Source organism: Medicago truncatula, chromosome 3, assembly GCF_003473485.1.
Source record: "Medicago truncatula cultivar Jemalong A17 chromosome 3, MtrunA17r5.0-ANR, whole genome shotgun sequence".
NCBI lineage: Eukaryota > Viridiplantae > Streptophyta > Magnoliopsida > Fabales > Fabaceae > Medicago > Medicago truncatula.
In genome coordinates, this window is record NC_053044.1 from 27,203,513 (window position 1) to 27,226,460 (window position 22,948).

The 22,948-nt window shown below is 32.4% G+C and overlaps 3 protein-coding genes across 4 annotated transcripts; 1 reads left to right on the forward strand and 2 right to left on the reverse strand.

Annotated features, from left to right (window-relative positions):
* Window positions 1-11,873: 11,873 nt before the first annotated feature.
* On the forward strand, window positions 11,874-17,150 carry LOC11444856 (WEB family protein At5g55860). Its single transcript, XM_003600340.4, has 3 exons — window positions 11,874-12,108; window positions 13,149-13,370; window positions 15,123-17,150. The coding sequence occupies exons 2-3, from the start codon at window positions 13,188-13,190 to the stop codon at window positions 16,896-16,898; spliced, it is 1,959 nt and encodes a 652-aa protein (XP_003600388.2). The 5' UTR covers window positions 11,874-12,108; window positions 13,149-13,187; the 3' UTR covers window positions 16,899-17,150.
* A 730-nt stretch (window positions 17,151-17,880) lies between these two features.
* On the reverse strand, window positions 17,881-22,909 carry LOC11438028 (SEC14 cytosolic factor). 2 transcript variants are annotated; one of them, XM_024779476.2, is made up of 12 exons: window positions 22,749-22,909; window positions 22,588-22,638; window positions 22,458-22,486; window positions 21,635-21,718; window positions 21,481-21,534; window positions 21,187-21,264; window positions 19,938-19,991; window positions 19,556-19,615; window positions 19,388-19,483; window positions 19,128-19,229; window positions 18,921-19,001; window positions 17,881-18,535 (listed from the first exon to the last, which is right to left on the reverse strand). In XM_024779476.2, exons 2-12 carry the CDS (start codon window positions 22,625-22,627, stop codon window positions 18,161-18,163), a joined length of 1,053 nt encoding a protein of 350 aa, XP_024635244.1. In that variant the 5' UTR covers window positions 22,628-22,638; window positions 22,749-22,909; the 3' UTR covers window positions 17,881-18,160. The 2 variants fall into 2 exon arrangements, with proteins under 2 accessions (XP_024635244.1, XP_003600390.2); XM_003600342.4 differs by having other exon boundaries at window positions 17,889-18,535; window positions 21,187-21,261.
* On the reverse strand, window positions 19,998-21,180 carry LOC112420399 (chaperone protein dnaJ 20, chloroplastic-like). Its single transcript, XM_024779478.2, has one exon. The coding sequence runs from the start codon at window positions 20,917-20,919 to the stop codon at window positions 20,359-20,361; it is 561 nt and encodes a 186-aa protein (XP_024635246.1). The 5' UTR covers window positions 20,920-21,180; the 3' UTR covers window positions 19,998-20,358.
* Window positions 22,910-22,948: the final 39 nt, after the last annotated feature.

Below are 22,948 nucleotides of genomic sequence, written 5' to 3' on the forward strand. Positions count from 1 at the left end.
AAATCAGTTGCATTTTTAAAAAGGTCATTACTTTTCGCACCCTATGAGCTTATCGCGCGCTCTATTTGGATTCTAAAATCTTAAATATTTCAACATGTTTTTTTGGAGGTTTTATGGAGTTTTATGCAGTTCGAATTCTAAAATTCAAATTGCATAGAGCACGTGAGAAACTCGTATGGTGGGAAAAAAAATAGTCTTTTAAAAATTCCTTTCTCCCCCCACTCAAATATTGCTGTCTGCTTCAAATTTTGGGCCATGTTTAGTTTTTCCTCATTTAAGACTATAAATCTCAAAATGTAATTATAATCTCTTTGTTAAAAATAGTTGGATTTGTTTATAAGATTTTCACTTTATTTGCTTTACTTTTCTATATGTAGTATGACGACTTGCGTGAATATGAATTTTTCAATGGATCTTCCACTTTTTTTTTTTCTTTTCTTTTGAACAATAATGAAGTATTTTATTGCATTTGAAATTTTTAACAATGTCACTCATCTTATTTATAGAATTTCAATTATTTATGAAACCATTGTTATAGATAACAAAATTTTGTTTAAATTTAAAGATAACATTAAACAAATTTTGTTTTTAAAAAAAAAAAAAACTTTAGTTTTTCAAATATATATAACATTTATTAGTTTTATTGAAAAATATAAGAGTAATTATACTTTTAAAAAAACATTTATTTGTTATAGATAACATCTTTAGTTTTATTGAAATTGTATAATTGACAAATTATACTTTTAAAATACCGAAGGGGATATATCCTTTAAAATTATGACTATAAAAAACACTAGATAAAGTATCAATGAGTCACTAAATAATATAGTTGTACAATACATACACGGAACTCGTAACGACATATTTATCATTAGTAAGATCTTTACTAATTATTTTATATTTTAATATATATATATATATATATATATATATATATATATATATATATAGATCCGTTGACACCAAATCTCAACCATCTATTTTATTATATCAAAAGGCTAATAATTGTTAGTTAAATCAGCCCCCTGAACCTTCTCCTCTCTACTAACCTATCGCCCGCAATCGTTTTATTCTTAATCAAACTGTAAAGAAGAAAAGTCTGAACCTAAAGGCAACAATGGAAGCCAAAACAATTCTGAATTTTCACAGATCACTTAAGGATGGCACAGCTACAACAATTCTGCATTTGTTTATCATGGAGAATCAATTACCAATTCAATTAAATTCAAAGGATTTCCATTTTATCAAAACCATAAAATTGATTATATATATCCATAGATCATGCACAAGGCAGATAATGCACCAAACCGATAACATCTTAGAAAGTCAATTCTTAAACCTAAAACTCCACCGGTAGAAACAAACCTTCCAATTGAGATCAGTTTTATATATTTGAAATAAACAAGACATGTCTTCATGAGTTACGATTTATTAGAGGAATTAACTAAGATGGAATGGATATACACAAAAGAATAATGTTAGGTGGGTGTGACGAAAAGTGATGATTTTAGCATATGAAATGAAGAGAGTATCATGATACCATGTTTTCAATTTATGTTTATTCGGTGAACCAAAAATTTGTGCCATTGGATTGAATAAAATTGATGGTTGTGATTTGGTGTCAACGAATATGTTGACACTTGTGTCAACGGATTCTAACTCATATATATATATATATATGATGTATCATATGAGAATGACTATCTTATATGAAAATGATGAAAATAATTACCAACCATTAAATAAAAAATAGATGGTTGAGATTAAAAAGTCATATTTTAAAAAGCACATATGCCTCTCCTTATTCTATCAATCACTACTAAAAAAACAAAAATTAGTGAGGGAAAACGTAAAATCCCTCTCTAATTCCGTCACTAAATTTTGCGACCAAGGAATTTGTGAGGAATTTCATTTCTTCCGTCACTAATTTCCCTTACTAATTTTGTTTTTTCTAGTAGTGAATTCTCATGAACACCATTCATCTTCTCCAACGCATACATTCATATGTTCACCCTCCCCAATTTATGTTGACATGAGAGTCTTCACCTTCGATTTCTATAGAGAGTAAATACACACGGCTCCTTTTTTCTTTCTTCATGTGTTTTTAAAATGTTACTTTTTAATCTCAACCATATATTTTTTATCTAATGGTTGATAATTATTCTCATCATTATTATATATATATATATATATATATATATATATATATATATATATATACCTATTAATACCTATTAAAAAAGGCAAAACTTGGTTTTGGTGTAGCCTATTTTTCTACCAAAAATACCCTTAACTTGAAAAAACACGGTTGCGAACTGAGCAGTTTTTTTTTTTCCTTCCACTAAACTCGAGCGGTTTCAAATAAAATCAAACAAACAAATAGAAAGATTTCGTCAAATTTTGAAGGGAAAAAAACTGGCAGTCGGAAAAGAGAGGGAGTGATATGTGCAGCGGGATCCTTTCATGGTGGCAACTGGTGTGAAACATCAAAGATTGAGTGAACCATCAAATTCGTCCTTGAATTTTCACGAGTCGGCCAAATTCGTCCCTCAATTATGCGAAATATCAATTTAGTCCCTGAATTTGTCAGACGTCCATCAAAAAAGTCCCTCGTCTAAGTGCTCTGTTAGCCATGTTGATCTGTCGCCCTGCATGATGTGTTGTCTTGTACACGTGGCAATAAGGAAGCCACGTGTTCAAGGACTAATTCGATTGATTTGGAAAAAGTCCAATTTTCACTTTTCAGTTTAATTTTTTTCTACTTTTCCCATTTTGCCCCTGCATTACCCATACTTCCCCACATTTCTCTCAGAAACATAAAAAACGTCCTTGACTCTTCTCCTTCCCGCTAAAACTTTCTCCATTCTCACCTCTCCAAAACCATCATCATCTTCGACGATTCTCATGTTCTTGAAGTTGTTGTGTTCGGCTGTGGTTAAAGGTAACACATTTCCTCTAATTTATCAAGTTTCTGTGTTCGTATTTACCATTTTTTTGTCCGTTTTTTTGTTTTTTCGTTTTAAGTTTTTATCATTTTGTTTATTTTGTTTATGTGATCGTTGATGCTTGTCTTGTTCTTTGTTTGTGTTTGTTGCGTTTTTGAGACATTTGTTTTGATTACAGTTTTAGGGTTTTGGATTAAGACTTAAAAATTTAAATTTTTTTCTAGTTGGTTTCTAACATTGATAAATATTTAAGTTTGTAATGAAGGAAATTATAGGTTAAATAAAACAGTTTCAAGGATCAATTTGATATCTGATTAAACAATTCAGGTACTTATTTGATGATTTTTTAATATAACGTAGGGATCTATTTGATAGATAGAGAAATAATTCAAAGACTAATTTGATGATAATATTATTACAGAAATGTTACATTCCTCAATCATCTTCAACCTCTTTTCATTAGAACTTTATCATAGGCCAAGCATACAATGATCTTCCTGGGTTTTTTGAAGTATTGGATTTTCTAACAACACAAATTCTAGAACACCAACATTCAAGCACTCTCACAACACCATTGAACTTAGAGCTCGAAGATGAAGCTCGACTTTCATAACTGTTTTTTCCCATATTCCCATCCCCCATCATTTCAGATTCAATTTCAATAGTTTTGCTTCAAGAAATTTTGAGGATTTTGGCTTTCAAATTAAATACGAAAAAATTAGGGTTTGAAGTTTTTTGAAGTGGGGAAGAACTGGACCATTTATAATTGGAGGATATTTTAGTGATTTTAGATTGTAAATTGCAGATTGTGTAATTAGGGTTCAAATGTTATACAATTAGGGAAGAAAGAGTCGTTAAGGAAGAAAAGAGTCGTTTGGGAAGAAAATCAAAACATTTTCTGCAAATCAATGAATTTAGTCCTTCGAAATGTTTGTTATTATCAACCAAATTAGTCCCTGCCTACGTGGCGTCTGACATATGAGAGGTTAACGGTCAAGTCAGCCCCATTAACGCTCTGTTTGAACAGAAGGACTAACTTGATTGACATTTAACAAATTCAGGGATTAAATTGATATAATTAAGGGACAAATTTGACTGACTCATGAAAATTCAGGGACGAAGTTGATGATTCACACATCAAAGATTGGCAGTGTTTTGCAAAACTCTAATTTAGGAAATTACATAAGAAGTCATCCTTTAATTTATTGTCACTTTACTTTTTGTTTTCTCACAATCTCTCGTTCTTTCTTATTCTTTTTTTTTTTTTTAAGGATGGTAATTTCATGAAATTAACTATTGTCTATGTGTTAATATATTTAAAGGGTAAAGGAAAATAATGATTCATAGTGAATGGATGAAGCTGTGACTTATCAGCCCCTGTTATTAAGGTTAGAGCACTAATACATCAGCCCTTCTCTCTTCTTTTAAGATTATCATAGATAATTTGGGTACATATTTGCTTCTATAATGTAATTGATTTTGCTTGAATGGAAGGAGTCTTCATATTGTTGCATGACAAAAAAAAAAAAAAAAAAAAATCGATGGAGTCTATTCTTTCACATGAGAGAGGGAATATTTATGAGTCTATTCTTTCATTTTCCATTGTTATGTTCAAGACAATATAGCAGATTTAATACTACCTTCGTCCCTAATTATAGGGCCCTTTTGAAAAAATAACGTGAATTAAGATAGTGGATATTTGTATTAAATATGTTTGTAATTACTATTGTTTTTACAATTTTATTCTTTAATAGAGAGGGTTGGATTATGTTTTCAACGTTATTTATTGTTGATTGAAGAAAAAGATGTATAATAAATAGAGGCATGTATGTAAAGAAACAATTAATGTAGTTGTAAATAACAAAGGAGTCTTATAACAAGGGACAAAAAAAATCTCAAAAAAATCTTATAATTAGGGACGGAGGTAGTATAAGATTTGTTGTTTGTTGTTTGATAAGTTGAATAATTTGAGAAAATCTTGAAATGTTAATCACTCTATATGCATCTTTGGTTTTATGCTATCAATGATGTAGACTTTAGACTTCATCCCCGATGAAGATAAATTTCATTGAGGCTTATCTTTCTTTCCTTTTTGATGATATGAATTTTTTTTTTTAATTTCCCTCTTTGCTTGAACACATCCTTCAACGGAGTTGCGGAGCATTGCAATCACATCATACTGCGGCTAGGATATGGGACCACCGCAACACCACCACAGAATCCGCATGCAACATTGTTGGTGCTGGAAGGTCGGGGTTTTCCTTGGAGATGGTGGCGAGTAATGCAACACGCCAGTGTACTTTGTGATATTGATTATTGATTATTCTCTTATTGTCTTCTTCTTGCTTGCATATATTAAAGGTTTTTAATTTCATTAACATAAGAAGTATAGTTTTCTTAACTTCTGAAAGGAAGCATTATATAGCTGAATTTCAGGAGAAGATGCAGATAACAAAAAAGAAACACATGGTGAAGTATAAAGGCCTAGAAGTGATGAGATGAAGATGTGAATGATCAAGTAAACTTGGTTATATATATCCGAATTATTGATAGGATTATCGAATTTTCCTTTATAATATTTTCAGATTTCATACATTTTATAAAGTGTTTTATTTTGTCTACCATGGATTATTACGTATTATTTTTTCACCATTACCTATTATATATTGCATTTTATTATTCATATGTCAATCTCTTTACAATAAACCCGAGCGGAGCACGGGTCAAAAATCTAGTACATGCATATTATTCTAACTTTCCGCCCTAAAATAGCCTCAAAATCAAAGTGAATAATATACAAGAACTTTATAACATTTTTATTTAAGATTTAAAGATAAAGAAGTCCCAGCATAGTTCACACCAACTGGACAGTGCTCATTCATTTTGTCTACTTTCACAAAACTTTCAAAATATTATTGATTAATGGTCCTACACTATATCTTCCCAACTAATAGATTATCTATCTGAGATTACATTATTGTCTTTGCGGATAACATAGTATAAAGTATCAATCTGATTCACATATATACCAGGTAGAAATTAAATTGAATTTGGTTTAGGTTTTCAAGATCCACAAAATCGTTTTGGCCACCAGGTACATAGTTGTAAAATATATTAAACAAAAATGTGTAAGTATAACATATTTTTTATTCAACAAAAAAAAAGTTTGTCATTATTTTATCATGCGTAGCAACCAATTACGTTAAACTCCAATGGTATAAGCGTGTCATATATTCTACAAGCATTTTTACTTAAAATTATAAATACTAAATAAAATAATAACTATAAAATTTCACCAAGTTTTTTACTAAGAATGATTAGGAGGAGGACTATAATGTGATTAACTATTAGAGATTTAGAGCATAAGAATGGTTGTGAGAAACACCATCCTTAATCATCTGCAAGACTGTTTGAAATTCAAATTTGAAAATATTTTTCCTTTAACCATGACTCCATATTAGAACCAATCCATGTGCAATAACATGCAATTCACCATTAACATTGGTTGCGAAGTTGCCTCGTGGCAAAAATGTTTTCATAAGGTAGGCTTATAAACTTGTTTTCTTATTACCAGGAGCGGATCCAGACTTTTGATATATTTGAAGTTAAATTTTCAAAGAAAAAATAATACAAACTATATTAAAAATAAGAAATAACATTGTTTGATACAATACATTACATTACAATAAAAATGGTCTCTTATCCATTTGTTGAAAATGAGCTAAAATGACATCATTGCTAATTGTTAAAAGAACATCTCTTTCTATATAAGTAACAAAACGGTTATTTAGTCACTGATCACCCATTTTGTTACATAGGTACTTCACAACTTTCATAGCTAAAAAAACACGTTCAACACTTGCAGTTGCTACCAGCAAGAGCAAAGCCAACTTCAAAAGTTTATAAACCATAGCAAATGTGTTGCATTTATTTGTTTCCACAAGTTTCACAAAGATCTTAAAGCCCTTTCAACTTAACAAATTTTGGGTCAGATCGAACATTTGCAACATAATTCTTAAGTTGACGGGGTAACGTCACTTCCGGCACATCTATAAAATCATTTGGATAAAACTCAGTCATCCTCAATAATTTGTTCACATCAAAAGTTACAAATGACTTTACGGGACTGAAACATAAAACACGTTGTAAAAGAGATAGTTTACTAATTAATTGACTTGTTCTTTTGTGTCATGTCTATTATTAAAAAAATAAAAAATAGGGAAAAAGCATGTGGGACTTTGGCCCCCATGTGTGTTCGCCTTGCTCATTACTCTGTTCTATTTTTTCATTCTTTCATCAATATCTCTTCCCCTCTTTCTACCCAAAGTCAATTTTCTATTTTATGTGAAAAATATGTTGTAAATATGTTTGCATAAAACATTTATTTCTTTAAAAACGAACGGAGTTAAAAATGAATATATATCGATAAAACTGTTTTTTCTTAAACTATTTTTCTTAAAGTAAGACATTGAATGAAAACATGAATGTTGTTGTCTCAAGGGTGGGGTAGAAGTTGAAGGTGAGAAAACAGAAGTCTCGTATGAAAGAATAGCATTTGAATGAGAAATAAAAAGTGATTAGGCACACGCACATACCTTAAAAAAATTAAAAGAAAAAATAATTGAATGATGGGACTAAATTCTTTATCATTTCTTTTCTTCCATCTATGTGAGTGTGCCTAACCACTTTTTATTTGTGTTTGTGCTCAAGCAAGACTTGATCCATTTATCAGATATTAGAATACAGAAAACGTGAAATCGCTCTGTTTTCTCTACTAACCTAGCCGCCACCGACAACCTCCATAACCACTCACCTCTCCTCCTCCAATCCAAACACGTTTTTCATCATGTAGCCTCACGCAGGTGGTGAACGCGCTCCTCGCCGCTTCACCACCCTCGCTCCTTGTTCCGTTGGGTAGCCGGCGCCGTATGTGCTCTCGTCGGTGATGCTTTTTGGATCTGCGACCACCGCAACTCGTTTCATAAGCACAACTTTTGGATCTGCGACAACCCCTCGATCTGTTCTCAAATTCGTAGGACGTTGTCTACTGAGTTTCCGGTGACCTCTGCGCCGCCGTCGACTTGGGTCATGTTTGTCTGTGTTGCTGCGGTTTCGCTGGCAGATATCTTCTCTTTTGGTTATCCGACAGTTTGTAGTCTTTATTTTCGTTTTTTGTCATTTGGTTTTATTTTGTTCCGGGAAGATGAAGATTGGTGGTGGTTCCGTTCCGAACCTCTGGTTTGGTTGAATTTTTGAGTCTGATTTGTCCGGATTTTAAGATTTGGTTCTGGTTCTGTTCATTTGTGAGATGTTTGGTTAGATACCATCCCTCGATCTAAGATTCAACAAGACTTGTTTCGCCTGATGTTGCTCGAAAGGGTTAGGTGCGTAGACGCTCCGTGTTGACGGTAGTTGTTGATGTCGTACCTTCATGACTTTATCTGCTACGGTTGCTTTATGCGTCGTCAGTGGACTGCTTTACATTCATGTCGTTTGTTCATCCCTCGATCTGAACTTTCAAGACCTTTGCGACTCCGTGTTCTATTTCAGTTCGTAAATGGTGGTTTGACCCGAAAGGGCGTTTATTGCTTGCTGATTTTTGATGGGGCTGCTGAAACTTGAGTCGTTTCTGTGTTGGGAGACGATTCTTACGCCAATTTAGAAGCTCTGAATACTCACTCTACGTTTCTTTTTGCAATTCGGTTTCGTGCTCATGCATGAATTCGCTGGATTGTCCGTGGCAGTGATTGTTTAGAGTTGTTTGTTTAATACCACTTTGTACTTATTTGTTGTATCACCCGTTGGGATTTTGTTTATGTGGTTTACTGGTCAGGTCAATGCCTCCAGTCTTGTACTTCCTTTTCTATTTTAATTTAATTTCTATTTTGTCTAAAAAAAAAAAAAAAAACTTGCTCCATTTGAATAATATTTATGTGAAACAAATTCATACCAAATGCCTTATGGTTGTGTGAAGATATGGAAATCAAACACACAAAAAAAGAGACTAAAAGCTTCTAGGAAATGCAATAACATTTCTATCTCTTAACAAAGCAAAAGAAACAAAATCAAAGATAACATAAAACGTTCAACACTAATATTAAGATATTTAATCAAATCTTGTAAAAGAATCCGCAATTTAGTTAGCTTCACGATGAATGTAACAAATAGAGAATTGCTTCAACTTATTAATACTTTTCGTTCATCTTCGAAACTAACAAGAAACAAGGATGTCTAGACAAACACCTTGAAGAAATTAAAGTGACAACATTTTAAAAATTACTAATAAAAAACCAAGGATGTTTAGACGAACACCTTGAAGAAATTAATGTGACAACATTTTAAAAATCATTTTCAATATCAATCCATCTCAAAACCTCTACGAGCCAACATGCCTAAAAAAAACGGGTAAATAGTCAATTTTCCCCTAAAATTGTAAGTTTCATCAATTATCCTCCTGAAATTAACAAAACTTCAATTACCCCCCTGAAATTTTACAATGTTAGTCAATTTACCCCCTCCGTCAAATTTTTCTGTTAGTGAACATAACGTTTTGCAAATACCCCCTTAAAGTTTTGCACTTATGTGCAAAATGCCCCCCAAACTTAAAAATTTATATTATTTTTTTCTTAAAAACAAACAATTAATAGTTAAATATTAAAACTAACTATTAATTTTGGAATTTGGGAAAACTACATGCATATATACATCAAAATAGGCTCCAAAATGGGGAAAAATATGTATTTTTTAAAGTGACAATAATGTGATGATTTGTGGATTAATATTGGGGGTTGTGTAGTTTAAATGGTTTGAGCAAATTGTTGAAGGAGTTGGATGAGTTAAAAGACTAAGATGGTGAAGGAGAAAATATAAATTTAAATCTAATCATTAATTTGTTTATAAACCTCTAAAAATAATAATTTGTCTATTAGAAATAACCATTATTGTCACTTAAAAAATACACATTTTTCCCTATTTTGATGTATATATGTATGTAGTTTTTCCAAACTCCAAAATTAATAGTTAGCTTTAATATTTAACTATTAATTGTTTGTTTTTAAGAAAAAAATAATATAAATTTTTAAGTTTGGGGGGCATTTTGCACATAAGTGCAAAACTTGAGGGGGATATTTGCAAAACGTCATGTTCACTAACAGAAAAATTTGACGGATGGGGTAAATTGACTAACGTTGTAAAATTTCATGAGGGTAATTGATGAAACTTACAATTTCAGGGGGGAAATTGACTATTTACTCAAAAAAAAAACATCAAAAAACTCCATATAATGAATTAAAAACTTTGTTAATTACTCCCTCCGTTCCAAATTATATGTCACTTTAGAAAAATATTTGTCCCAGATTGTATGTCGCTTTACAATACCAATGAAAAATTAATTTTATTTTTCCTATTATATCTTTAACTATTTATTACTCTATCTTCTTTCAATTCCTTTATTTATCTTTCATATACTCACTCCGTCCCAAATTGTATGTCACTTTAGAAAAAATATTTGTCTCAAATTGTATATCACTTTACATTACCAATGAAACATTAATGTTACTTTTCCTATTATATCCTTAATTATTTATTACTCTTTCTTCTTTTAATTCTTTCATTTATCTTTCTCATATCATTTATTAAGGATAATTTTGTAAAACAACTCATAATATCTATTTCCCATACAATATTAATTACATTTCTTAATATATGTGAAATGCCCAAAACGTCATACAATTTGGGACGGATGGAGTATCATTTATTGAGGACAATTTTGTAAAACAATTCATAATATCTCTTTCCAACACAATATTAATTACATTTCTTAATATGTGTGAAATGCCGAAAACGTTATACAATTTGGGACGGAGGGAATATACATTTATAAATTTTGAAACTTCCACTGATTGATTCTGATCAATTACCAAAAGCCAACTAATCTAATAATGCCATTTAATCAAAATAAACAATCATCATAGATGGGTGGATATTAAAAGCAAAGGCGTGTGAGTGAGAGCTTCTAGCTTTATTTAATTTTTGTCATACTTTTGAAATAATTTAGGCAATTATTGGCGACAAATATGAAGAAATAAGGGAAATAAAAAAGGACTTGCCTTTTTGGTGTCTTAACATCTTTCTTTCAACATCTTTCAATTTCAACTATTTATGGTCAATTGGTCATAGTCACCCCTAGGAATAGGATGTGGCAAACACTCACATGTGTCCTACCCCTTTTCTCACGCTCCATTCCCCTCTTCACTATTCTTACGGCTAAACTAAATACTTTGCTCATTGAATAAGTTAGACCTTGTCAATTGTCTTTGTATAATCTTGGAACAAATCAAAATTGCAAATATATTTTCAAGTTTGAAAACTTTAGATGATTTAGATTTTAGAGGTTTATTAGAGCTAGGATATACCTTAACATTCAAAATGTATTTATGTCTAAAATGAACTCACACTAATATAGTAACATCTAAATCAATTTCTTATCACTGAATCAACGTTTCTGTGTATATTTTAAGTATCTTTTAATCTTTAAATGTGTTGTTTGTTAATTATTTTGGTTTTTAATATGTTTTTTTTTTCATCAAAAGACATTGATGGAGAGTATCGTTTTTATAGAGAGACTATAACGACAACGTGTTACACGTTCAAGAATCAAAATAATGATAATATAATCCTATAATTGCATAAGCATTACTCCCTCTAATACCAATTATAAGCAAATTTAATTGTTTAAATTCATTCAATTAATGATGTATATGGTCCATAATATGAACCACATACATCATTAATTGAATGGACCAAAAAACTCAAATTTCCTTATAATTATAAAAGGATGGAGTACATCCTAAGGATAGAAAAGTCTTTTCACAAAAATAAAGTAACCAAAGTTTACAAATTCCAATGCAAACAAACAATCTTCAAAGAAGGAACACAGATTTTAAAATAGGAAGAGATGCAGGTGATAATTCACTCTCATTTCTTCGTCTTGTTACTATACTGCTGATGCAAAAAATTTTGTCTTCACCAGCTTTTCCATTTTCAAACACATCTCTATCACTTTCTCTCTCCAAAACCATCTCTCTCTCTCTCTCTCTCTCTAATGAGATTCATAATCAGTTATTTTCAAAGCTGAAGAGATTTGAAGAATCACCTTTGTAAGGTAAATTATTATTTTTTTATGATTTTTGTTGCTGATTCAGTTAAAGATGGAAGCTTTATTGGTTTTGAGAATCTGGGTTGTGAATTATTTTGTGTTTTCATGATGGGTTTTTGTTGTGTGGATTTTCTGAGCTACCTTACTTTATCATGGTTCTTTGTTTTGTTTTGTGGTTTCATTTTCATGTTCTGTTTGCGGTGTTTGATGTTGTTTTCTGTCGTTTTGAACATACTTCGTTTTCGTTTTCAATTTGTAGTGTTCTTCATTTTGATGTTTTGATTTTGACCCTTGACTTTGTTTGTGTCTGAAGATTTTCTATTTGATATTTTTTTTAATATTTATATTTTAATCGTTTGGTGTTGTTTTCATTCTGAAGGTGATGGTTCAAACTGAAAAAACCTTTGGTTAAAATATTGAGTTGAATTTTGGTGATATTTTTACATACTAATTTTGAATTGAATGTAAGTGTTTACATTTTTTGGGTTTTTGAGCCTATTTGCACAGCTGAAAGCTCCTGAAAATTTTAATGTATTGGGTTTTGCAATTGTAAAGAACTGTTTTTATGTTTAACAAGAATTATTAGAACTGCATTATTATTAATTTCTTTGTTGGATTTATGCATTATGTGTATTATTGTGTGGCTTTTAAAGGGTCTTAATTGGTGGAAGATTGTGGGATCATGGAGATTGTTAGAATTTAATTAATATAAATGAAGCTATTGATAGGTTAATTAAGTGCTTAATATGAAAGAGAATCTTACTGTTTCAATCTTTTCAGTGAACCTAAGAGCCAGTAGTATTACCGATTGTATGGTCTTCCAATCATGTCTACCTTGACTTTGAGTATTCGCAATGCACAACAATAATTTTTGTGTCAAATTCCAATTTAAAGATTATTTGTTGTCATCTTACTTTATGTTTGAAGATGTATTTGTTGAATTTGAGATTGTTTTAACTTATACAGTATATGTGTAGTTAATTACTACTAGTTTATGATGATAATACTTTTAGTTTAATTTCTTTCTTCTACCATGTTTTTAACAGGTTGGTTTTGAAGTCCTTAAGATTTAGATCTAAGATACAATGGTCGCAAAAATCCGGCAAACTGCTACTGGCTCTCCCTCTCCCAGTCTAAAACCAGAGGTTGGAGAGATTGACACCAGCCCACCTTTTCAGTCCGTTAAAGATGCTGTGTCTCTATTTGGTGAAGGTGCTTTCTCTGGGGAAAGACCTATCCATAAGAAACCAAAAGCTTATTCTGCCGAGGTAATTGTCAGTTTTGATTAGTAGGTTTTCTTAGCTACAAATTCTTTGTGATGTTCTAAAACAAAAAACAACAGAAGTTGCAGTGTATCATGTAAATATTTTAGAAGCTGTTTGCATAAACAACTTAATTAAGTGCTTATAGCATAAATGTTTATCATATAAATATGCTTATGCATAAGTTATTTCTACAGCAGAAGATAAAATAAAGTCAAACTGTATTCATATAAGCTATAAACTGTTTTCACAAGCTCTCATGGAGAGCTTATGGAAACAAGCTGAAAACAACTTATGGACACGCCATAAGCTGTTTCCATATGCTCTCTTTAATAGTCTCACAAATGCTTTTCCATGCTAGTAGGTAAACTCAAATAAGATAATAAAATTAGGTCTTATATTTGCCTTGACTCTTGAGTTTCTTACCATTGCAAGCAGGCACTTTGATATAATATACAACTTTATGCTTATAATAGGGCTAGAAAGTGCAGAAAGTGTTTTATGGATATTCCCTGGAATTATCTTTATTTTTATCAGTTTCAGAAGATTGTTCTGCACACAAGTCATCCCTTACATCTCACCTTTTCACTTTCTATAGAAAAACTGCAACGGTGGCAGAAAACATGATAAACCAGACTTCAATGTTATGCAAACTTCGTTGCCTGAAGGTCGAAAAACCGCACTCGCCTAACTCACTCTTTCTTCTTTCTCCTTCTACATAGATTCTCACTCCTCTAACTCTTACTCTCCTTTTCCATTCACTGCCATGTCAACATTCTTTTATGTTTCAGCATGGTAGCATGAAAACATTCTCAATATTCACCATCATGTCTTCCTTTTATCTGTGTGGTATACACTCTACAGTTTACTTTTATGATAATTAGTATGATAAATCCTGTTGAAATACCCCATTTTTTAATTGAAATAACAGAATACCTTTTATTTGTTTTCATATGTTGAACCTATTCTTCTATTTGATATTCAATATGTCTGTATTTATATACATCTTAATCTTATTGTAGATCTTACTTTATTAGTAATAACTTTTCGATTTTAAGTACTCTTAAGCCTTATAATAGAACTTTCAGCCTATTGCATTTTTTATCTAAACAATGTAATTCTGACTTCTGAGTGTGATTATCTGAAGTTGTAATTGGGGTGGACTTTGGACAATAAATCATATTCCTAAATTATCTATACTCTACAAAATTGCATGCACATATTTCTCATGACAATTAGAAACAAGATTTACGGGGTGTCTCAACAATGTTCTGGTTGAAAGATATTAAATCTGTATTTGGTTATAAGATGGTGTGATGTTGCCATTTAAGTAGGAATATCTCATGGATATGAAGGGACTTGCCTTTTTCATTCGATTCAAGAACTATGTTTTATATTTTCCATGTAAATAATAACATTAAGTAAAACTACAGTGTTTGAAAACAAGATGCTACATTTTTTTCACTTGTTTTTTCCATCATCAAAGATTTGTACAAATGGTGAAAACAGTATAATGTTTTTTTCACCATAACATAAATCAAATTTTTTAAAACAGAAAATAAAGTGAAAACAATGTCACATTATTTGAAATTATTAAAAAAACAGACACTAAGCTCTTCAGACTTCAGATTATACAACCTCTTCTATGTTTTGAGTTTTGACCCCCGAACTATGTAGTCTTATTACATTTTGTGGTTTTAAGTTAGAATGTATTTTCTCTTTTTCATTTTGTGGTTTTCATGTTTGTTCTTTCACTAGAGAGTTTTGGCCAAGGAGACGCAACTTCATGTAGCCGAAAAAGAGCTGAACAAGTTAAAGGAACAAGTAAAGAATGCTGAAACTACTAAGGCTCAAGCTCTTGTGGAGCTTGAAAGGGCCCAAAGGACAGTTGATGATTTGACACAGAAGCTAAAACTTATTACTGAATCTAGGGAGTCAGCAGTGAAGGCAACAGAAGCTGCAAAAAGTCAGGCAAAGCAAAAGTACGGCGAGTCTGATGGAGTAAACGGTGCCTGGAAAGAAGAGTTAGAAAATGCAGTTCAAAGGTATGCATCTATCATGACAGAACTTGATGCTGCTAAGCAAGATCTGAGAAAAACTCGTCAGGAATACGATTCATCCTCGGATGCTAGAGTGTCAGCTGTCAAGAGAACAGAAGAAGCTGAAAATGCAATGAAGGAAAACACAGAAAGAGTATCTGAGCTGTCAAAAGAAATTTCAGCTGTAAAGGAGTCAATTGAGCAAACAAAGCTAGCATATGTGGAATCGCAGCAACAGCAAGCATTGGTATTAACTGAAAAAGATGCTCTTAGACAATCCTACAAAGCTACCCTTGAACAATCCAAAAAGAAATTACTTGCTTTGAAAAAGGAATTTAATCCCGAAATCACAAAAAGTCTTGAAGCACAGTTGGCCGAGACAATGAATGAAATTGCGGCTCTGCATACAGAACTGGAAAACAAAAGATCGTCTGACTTGGACTCTGTGAAAACTGTTACTTCGGAGCTTGATGGTGCGAAAGAATCACTGCAGAAAGTAGTAGATGAAGAAAACACTCTTCGAAGCTTGGTAGAGACTCTGAAGGTGGAACTAGAGAATGTAAAGAAAGAACATTCTGAATTGAAGGAAAAAGAGTCCGAATTGGAATCCACAGTTGGGAATCTGCATGTCAAACTCCGCAAAAGTAAGTCTGAGCTTGAAGCCTGTTCGGCCGATGAATCTAAGGTTAGAGGTGCATCTGAGGAAATGATCTTGACGCTGAGTCGGTTAACATCCGAAACTGAAGAAGCACGGCGGGAAGTAGAAGATATGAAGAACAAGACAGACGAGTTAAAGAAAGAAGCCGAAGCTACCAAGCTTGCATTAGAAGAAGCAGAGAAAAAACTGAAAGAGGCAACGGAAGAAGCAGAAGCAGCAAAAGCAGCTGAAGCTAGTGCAATCGAGCAGATTACAGTGCTAACCGAAAGGACTAGCGCAAGACGTGCATCTACATCGTCAGAATCTGGTGCTGCAATGACAATATCGACGGAGGAGTTCGAGTCGCTAAAACGGAAAGTCGAGGAATCCGATAAATTAGCTGACATGAAAGTGGATGCTGCCAAAGCACAGGTAGAAGCTGTGAAGGCTAGCGAAAACGAGGTTTTGAAAAAGTTGGAGGCAACTCAGAAGGAGATTGAAGATATGAAAACTGCAACACAGGAGGCCTTGAAAAAGGCCGAGATGGCCGAAGCAGCAAAGAGGGCAGTTGAGGGTGAGCTTCGAAGGTGGCGGGAGCGAGAACAGAAAAAAGCGGCAGAAGCTGCAGCTCGGATACTAGCCGAAACACAGATGTCATCGCAATCATCTCCTCAGCATTATAGGATTCAAAAGCAGAATGTTCCACCTCCTCGTACAACACTGGAAGTGAAGAAGTTAGATAAAGAGAAGATTTCGGTTTCGAAGAAAATCAACATTAGTGGTATCTTTCAGAGGAAGAAAAGTAATATTGTTGAGGATGGATCTGCTTCTTATTTGCCTGGTGAGAATCCTGTATAGTTTGTTGTGAAGCTCTTGTGAATGTGAGAGAAAAGATGTTTGATGATTTGTGTGTAGTTGAGGAATTTTATTAGATTTTGTTAATGAAGTGTGCTGGAAGGAAAGTTTAATTGTATGGTGTTAATAGTTTGGTGACAAATTATGGGACATGCATTATATGTAAATGGAACCAGTAGAAAAATTTAAATCTATTGGTAAAATCTATTTGTTTGTATTTCTTTTTCTGTTGATATTAAGCTATCATGACTGGTAGATTGGACCCTTTCACGAGACCTATGTGTGTGTGAAAGGGAGAGATAGAGAGTAAAGTGAAAGCATTCTTGCGGTGGGTGAAAAATTTAGGTTCTATTTATGATCTCATCAGGGTGAATAATATATATAAACCAGTTTATTTTTATTTTAAATATTTAGTAAATAAGATAATATAAAAGATGCAACATGTAAAAAGATTATGTTTAGTCCATTTCATTGATCAAATTGTTATAAATATGTAGGTGGAATTTGTCAAACAAAAGTTGTTATGAAGGACCCTTCTTTTGTACATGAAGTGCTAGTTTATGTAAGATAATTATAAAATGATTATTATTGTCATTTTAATTAATAGTAATTTCTCCATTCTCTAATTATTATTATTTTATGAAAAAATAATGAAGTATGTTTGTAAGATGAGGGTTATATAATCATTTTGAGGTTAATATGGTGTATGTAAAACCAATCTTAATGTAATTACAGCTCAATCAATCAATCATGGTTTTATGTGAAATTTGTTTATCATGAAGAAAAAGGAAAAGGACAACACTAAAAATAAAAACTTGAACACATCCTTGGAAAAGACATAATGTTTAGCAAGCCAATCAGCACATGTGTTACCCTGACGAAGAGTGTGATGAAAAGAAAGAAGAGAAACAATTCAACGCAATGGCGGGGCCGAGAAATCCAGCTAATCAAAGAGCATAAGAATGAAAATGTTGAGCATAAAACATGACCAAATCAAAAGCAACAATAGAGTTCTATTTAAGAACAATGCATCAAGATAGTTATATCATAGGAATTTATAATTACAACATGGTGCCATCTTTTGTTGAACAAATATCATATCATATGATCATTATCCAAAATGGTTACCGAGAAATTAGATTAAAGTTTGGATCTCAAGATATTTGCATCTGAGTTTGATGCAAATATTACAATATTACATCTTATAATAACTTGGTATAAAGCAATTAAGAAATAAAACTGGCTCAGAATTTTCACAAGCTTTCTCAATGTCCATTAACTGCAAGACCATTTCTTGAGTTGGTAAATCCATTATTCTGGATTTCCAATTTGTGAAACTCAACTTCAATGGTTCCATTATTCTGATTTTCCAATTTTTGAAACTCAACTTCAATGGTTTTCGCTATTTTGGCATCATCAGGGTCTGGCTCTGGTATGTCTACATAGAAAGATCCTTGTCTCATCATTGGTGACATTGATTCCGCAAAATTAGCTTGCTGTTTTGTGTAGTTATAGAGTTGTTGATGGAAAACATGATTGAATGAGAAACAGTTTTCGGTATTCGATCCGGATGCATTGTGTCTTGATGACTTGGAATCTTGTTTTTTGCAGAAGTGTGGGAGGGATGCATAGTCCATTACCTGACAACATATTTTGAATAGAACTATTTTGAGTATGTCAAAGATCTTGATGTTGCAACAAGTTTAGGAAGAACCAAATGAATTTGATTTGGTTGTATTCCTTTTCAAGCCTCAATGTCAAAGTCCAATCAGCACCATGAGAGAGGGGGGTCCTAGTCAATGTTGTCAATCGTGGATCATAGAAAGTAGCGGTTTGATCACATTCCGCTATGCTACAGTGCTATAGCGCTGCTATTTGACAACACCTAGTACTAAATAGCGTATTGAAGAACAATTGCGATTTGTTAAAAATCTGCTACGCTATAGCACCGCTATTTGAGAACCTTGATCATGTGACAAATTAGGAAGGAGAAATATGAAAGATTAAAAATAGATTTATCATTACCTTGAGTAATTCCTCCTTCCCACAGCCTTGCAGCACTTGGATTTTCTTTCTTGTTCTTTCTTGCAAAAGAGGCTTTACAACCTTCCAATTATAATCAAAGTAAACAGATTTCAGTTGTTAATCATTGGATTTTTACATTATCATATTGAAATTAAAGGTGGGAAGTGAAGCACTTCAAAATCTTGACACATTAAGACAGGAACAAACCTTCCAACACGCGGAGAATACATATGGTGCATTAACAATATAGTATATGTCTGTCTTTTCCGGGTAGTTCAAGTCATCTATAGTAGATATTGCTGTCAAAAGCTGCAAATGGCGATCAAACAGGAAATGTCAACTCTAAGATCATTAAAGCGCGTGAAGTGATCAATTGCAATGACATTAACATTGATGACAACAAAGTCCAAGAGAATGAGAGAAGGGCATTAAAATAAAAATAAAATCTTCAATTGCTAAGAACATACCCTTAACTGGTTGAGTGCTGAAAATTTCAAACCAGTCATATCCAAGACTTTCACACAGGTGCCAATATATCGTCCATGCTTCTTTGTAGCTGTTGGCTAAAATAAAATTTTCAAATAAGCAAGGTCATAAGAGAGTTTATACAAATAATTAAACAGTTAAGCACTCACCAAGATAACGCGATCCCTATATTCATTCACTTGGATGTGTGACTGTATATAGTATTTGTCCTGAAAAAGAAAAAGAACTAGCAATTCAATATCACATTGATAATCCTATGGAGTTTAAATGCTGGATTGAGAAATATAGGAAGACCACAAGCAGGCATTGAACACTGAAACATTCATGTAGAGCCTTCTTTTGCAAGTATTAATGTCTAATGCTTAAACCTTCTAATGTTCTAAAGTTTCTATGGAATGAAAACAGTCCCGAGGCGAACAAAAAGGAATTTTCAGTATGATGTAGTTTATGTATCAAGTTTTAAATTTTTCAAAAAAAAGTATCAAGTTTTTAAAGATATGATGAAAAGAGACAGTATGATGTGATCCTTACAGATGCTTTGTCATATGTACTGAGCCCAACGCCAACAGCGATGACTGGTAGGCCCTGGAATATTTCATCCAAAAATGAAAGAAATTAGAAATTATGTACAGATGAAGCATTTTGGATGATGTATAGACAGAACCTAAAAAATATTTCACTAAAAAAAGTCCTATTTTATTTTATGACATTATTAGGAAACTTCATTCTGAGACAAAAAGGAAGTACATGTCACACGTGTGGCAATAAAAATACATAGATTGCAAAATTGGATACATCTCTTTTTAATGCATACTTCAACATAAAATTATTAACCTATAAGGTTTTTTTTTTTTTAAACATAAACTTCATATCTGATTTGATGTAGAGTATGAAGAGTTACATATTTATATATACAGTTATTATACACATAGAGAACAAATGAGAATTGTAGTCACAATTCCCCCCTCTGCTGGCGCACTCGAGCCGCCCATGACATATTCTCAGCAGCAACCTTGCTATCACTTCTTCTCTGCAGGCCAGCGAGTTGAGATTTCCAATCACCCTTTTGTTCACTCACCTGATCAGAATGATTATAGCATTTACAAGCATTGAAAGCAAGATGAATCCCTATAGCCATATCTCTATCATACATAATCCTCCTTGAAGGATCAGACAACGTTTCATACGCCTCCTGAACCTGAATAAACCTCTTGGTATACTCTTTGACCCGATCCGGTGGTGAAACATCCGGGTGATACTTTCTTGCAAGTTGTTTATAGGCTCTTTTGATATCCATCAATGAACCGGATTCTGGTATGCCAAGAAGATCGTAGAAGCTCCGTTCCTCCGCCGCCATGCCGTCGTTGAAGGTGGCTTTAAGCTTTGGAAAGGATGCCCCGAATGAGATTCGGGTCATGGGTATGGTGGTGGGTCGGAAGGATAGTGAAGGAGGTAGTGTTGGTGTGATTAAGCGATGATCGCTTCCAGGGATTGTTAAGCCGTAACAACGCATCTCTCTCTCTCTCTCTCTCAGACACACACTCTATTTTGCTGTTCAATTGTATGACTTAAGGTTTATCTGTGTTTTTTTAAGATTTGATCCGTGTTATATATATATATAGATATATCTTTTAACAATATTATAGAATATATCATGGCATTTAATTTTTTTAATAATATTCTTTAATCTACATGCGCACATAGGAATATCCTAATCCATTCTAAATTTACATCAGAGACCAAGAGCTGTTATAAGATATATCTAGAACATGAGTAGTACCTCTTTTGTGTAACCGGACATTCCTATGAGCTGAGAATCTCGCACAGGTTTGTACAAATCCGCAGGAATTGGTTTCTGCTATACAAAAAAGGAGATAATTCAATTCAACATCGTTATGATCTGATTTAGAGATATAATAAACTTTCAGTTATATGATAGAAATTAACCAAAATAGATTCGGATGCATAACAACTCAATCAATAAAAGAATTCAACAAAGTTTCATGAAAAGATAATCAGAAAAACAGATAAATTCAGAAGAAGAAAAAAAAAACTGTGGAATGAGGGAACTCACCGCTAAAACTTTGTCAATCTCATTTTCCACTCTCCAATGTAAACAATCAATTAACTGCAATAGTTTAAATTGTCATCGAAATATTAACACCAAGAGTAACCAACCTATCTGAAATTCCATCTAAGACTTCACTAGACATAGGTATTTAACTAACCATTTTTTGAGCTTTGGCAACATTCCCGTCCCTAGCTTTGAGAAATCGGGCCAACATTTCAGTAGGATAGCCCTGATGCAGATTCTGAAATAAAGAGAAAGGCTTCAGGACCGAAAAAACTCAGGATGGCAAACAATATTAGTATGACACAAACATACTATTTACTCTCACTATATACTTAACCTAATGCCATGTTCGAATAAAAAACTTAATTAAGAACTTATTAGCATATAATTGCTTATGTATAAACTATTTTATAACAAAAGATAAAATAAAGTCAAAATGATTTCATATAAGCAATTGGTTTCATAAGCTATCTTGGAAAGCTTATAGAAATAAGCTGAAAACAACTTATAAGTTGTCATAAGTTGTTTTCATTAGCAACTGAAGATATGCAAGTTGTTTCCATTAGCTCTCTCAAACAGTCTCACAAGTGGTTACGCCGGTAGATAAACAAACACAAATAAGTCAATCCAAACAGACATAAAAATGAATGACCAATAGAACCACAAAAACTTTAGAGGCTTAATACACAATAAAATAATAAGAAAAATTGAAAGATCCTTATTTAGGTGCAAAATCACTAAACCAAGCATGATTTATTTCTTTTCAAACATCAAGATTTACCCTTTACAATCAACCATCCCTAAAAAAATTCTTAGCAACTTTGAGTTACCATAAATCAAGATCAATTTTACTATTGGACTAATTTTCCTTCATAAAGAAATTATAAAAAAAAAAAAATATATATGCTTTTTTGTAAAATAAGATTGTAGATCATTAACCACAAAACTTCTAAACCAAGATCAAGCAAAAACCAAACCTTGAATGCAATCTTCTGTTGCTCATCAACTGCAACAACAAACAACAAAAAGCAACCAAATTAGTCAATGATCAACAAAGAGATCATAGAAAAACAGAAGAATGCAAGGTGAATTTCAATAGTATCATACCATTTTCCATCAAAGACTGCAACTGCTTAATTGCATCCATCTTCTTCTATACTGAAAAAAAATTGAAATTTGCAAATGGGTTTTCAAATACAGATCTTTTAAAGTGAAAAAGATTAAATTTTTACAGGATTGAGACAGGAAAAGGAAGGTGAGAAACTTACCCTTGTGTGAAAAGATTCTAGCTTTGTTTTGTTTTTCACATATGGCTTTGTGTTTTTGGACTCTGTTGCAGCTTCCTAATTTTGAAACTATAGGAAGTACTGAAGTGATTAATGTTGTAAAGAAAGAAAAATTAGTGGGAAAATTGATCCAAACAAATGAATAAATAGGAGTAATATAAGAATCGGCATAAGATTTTACA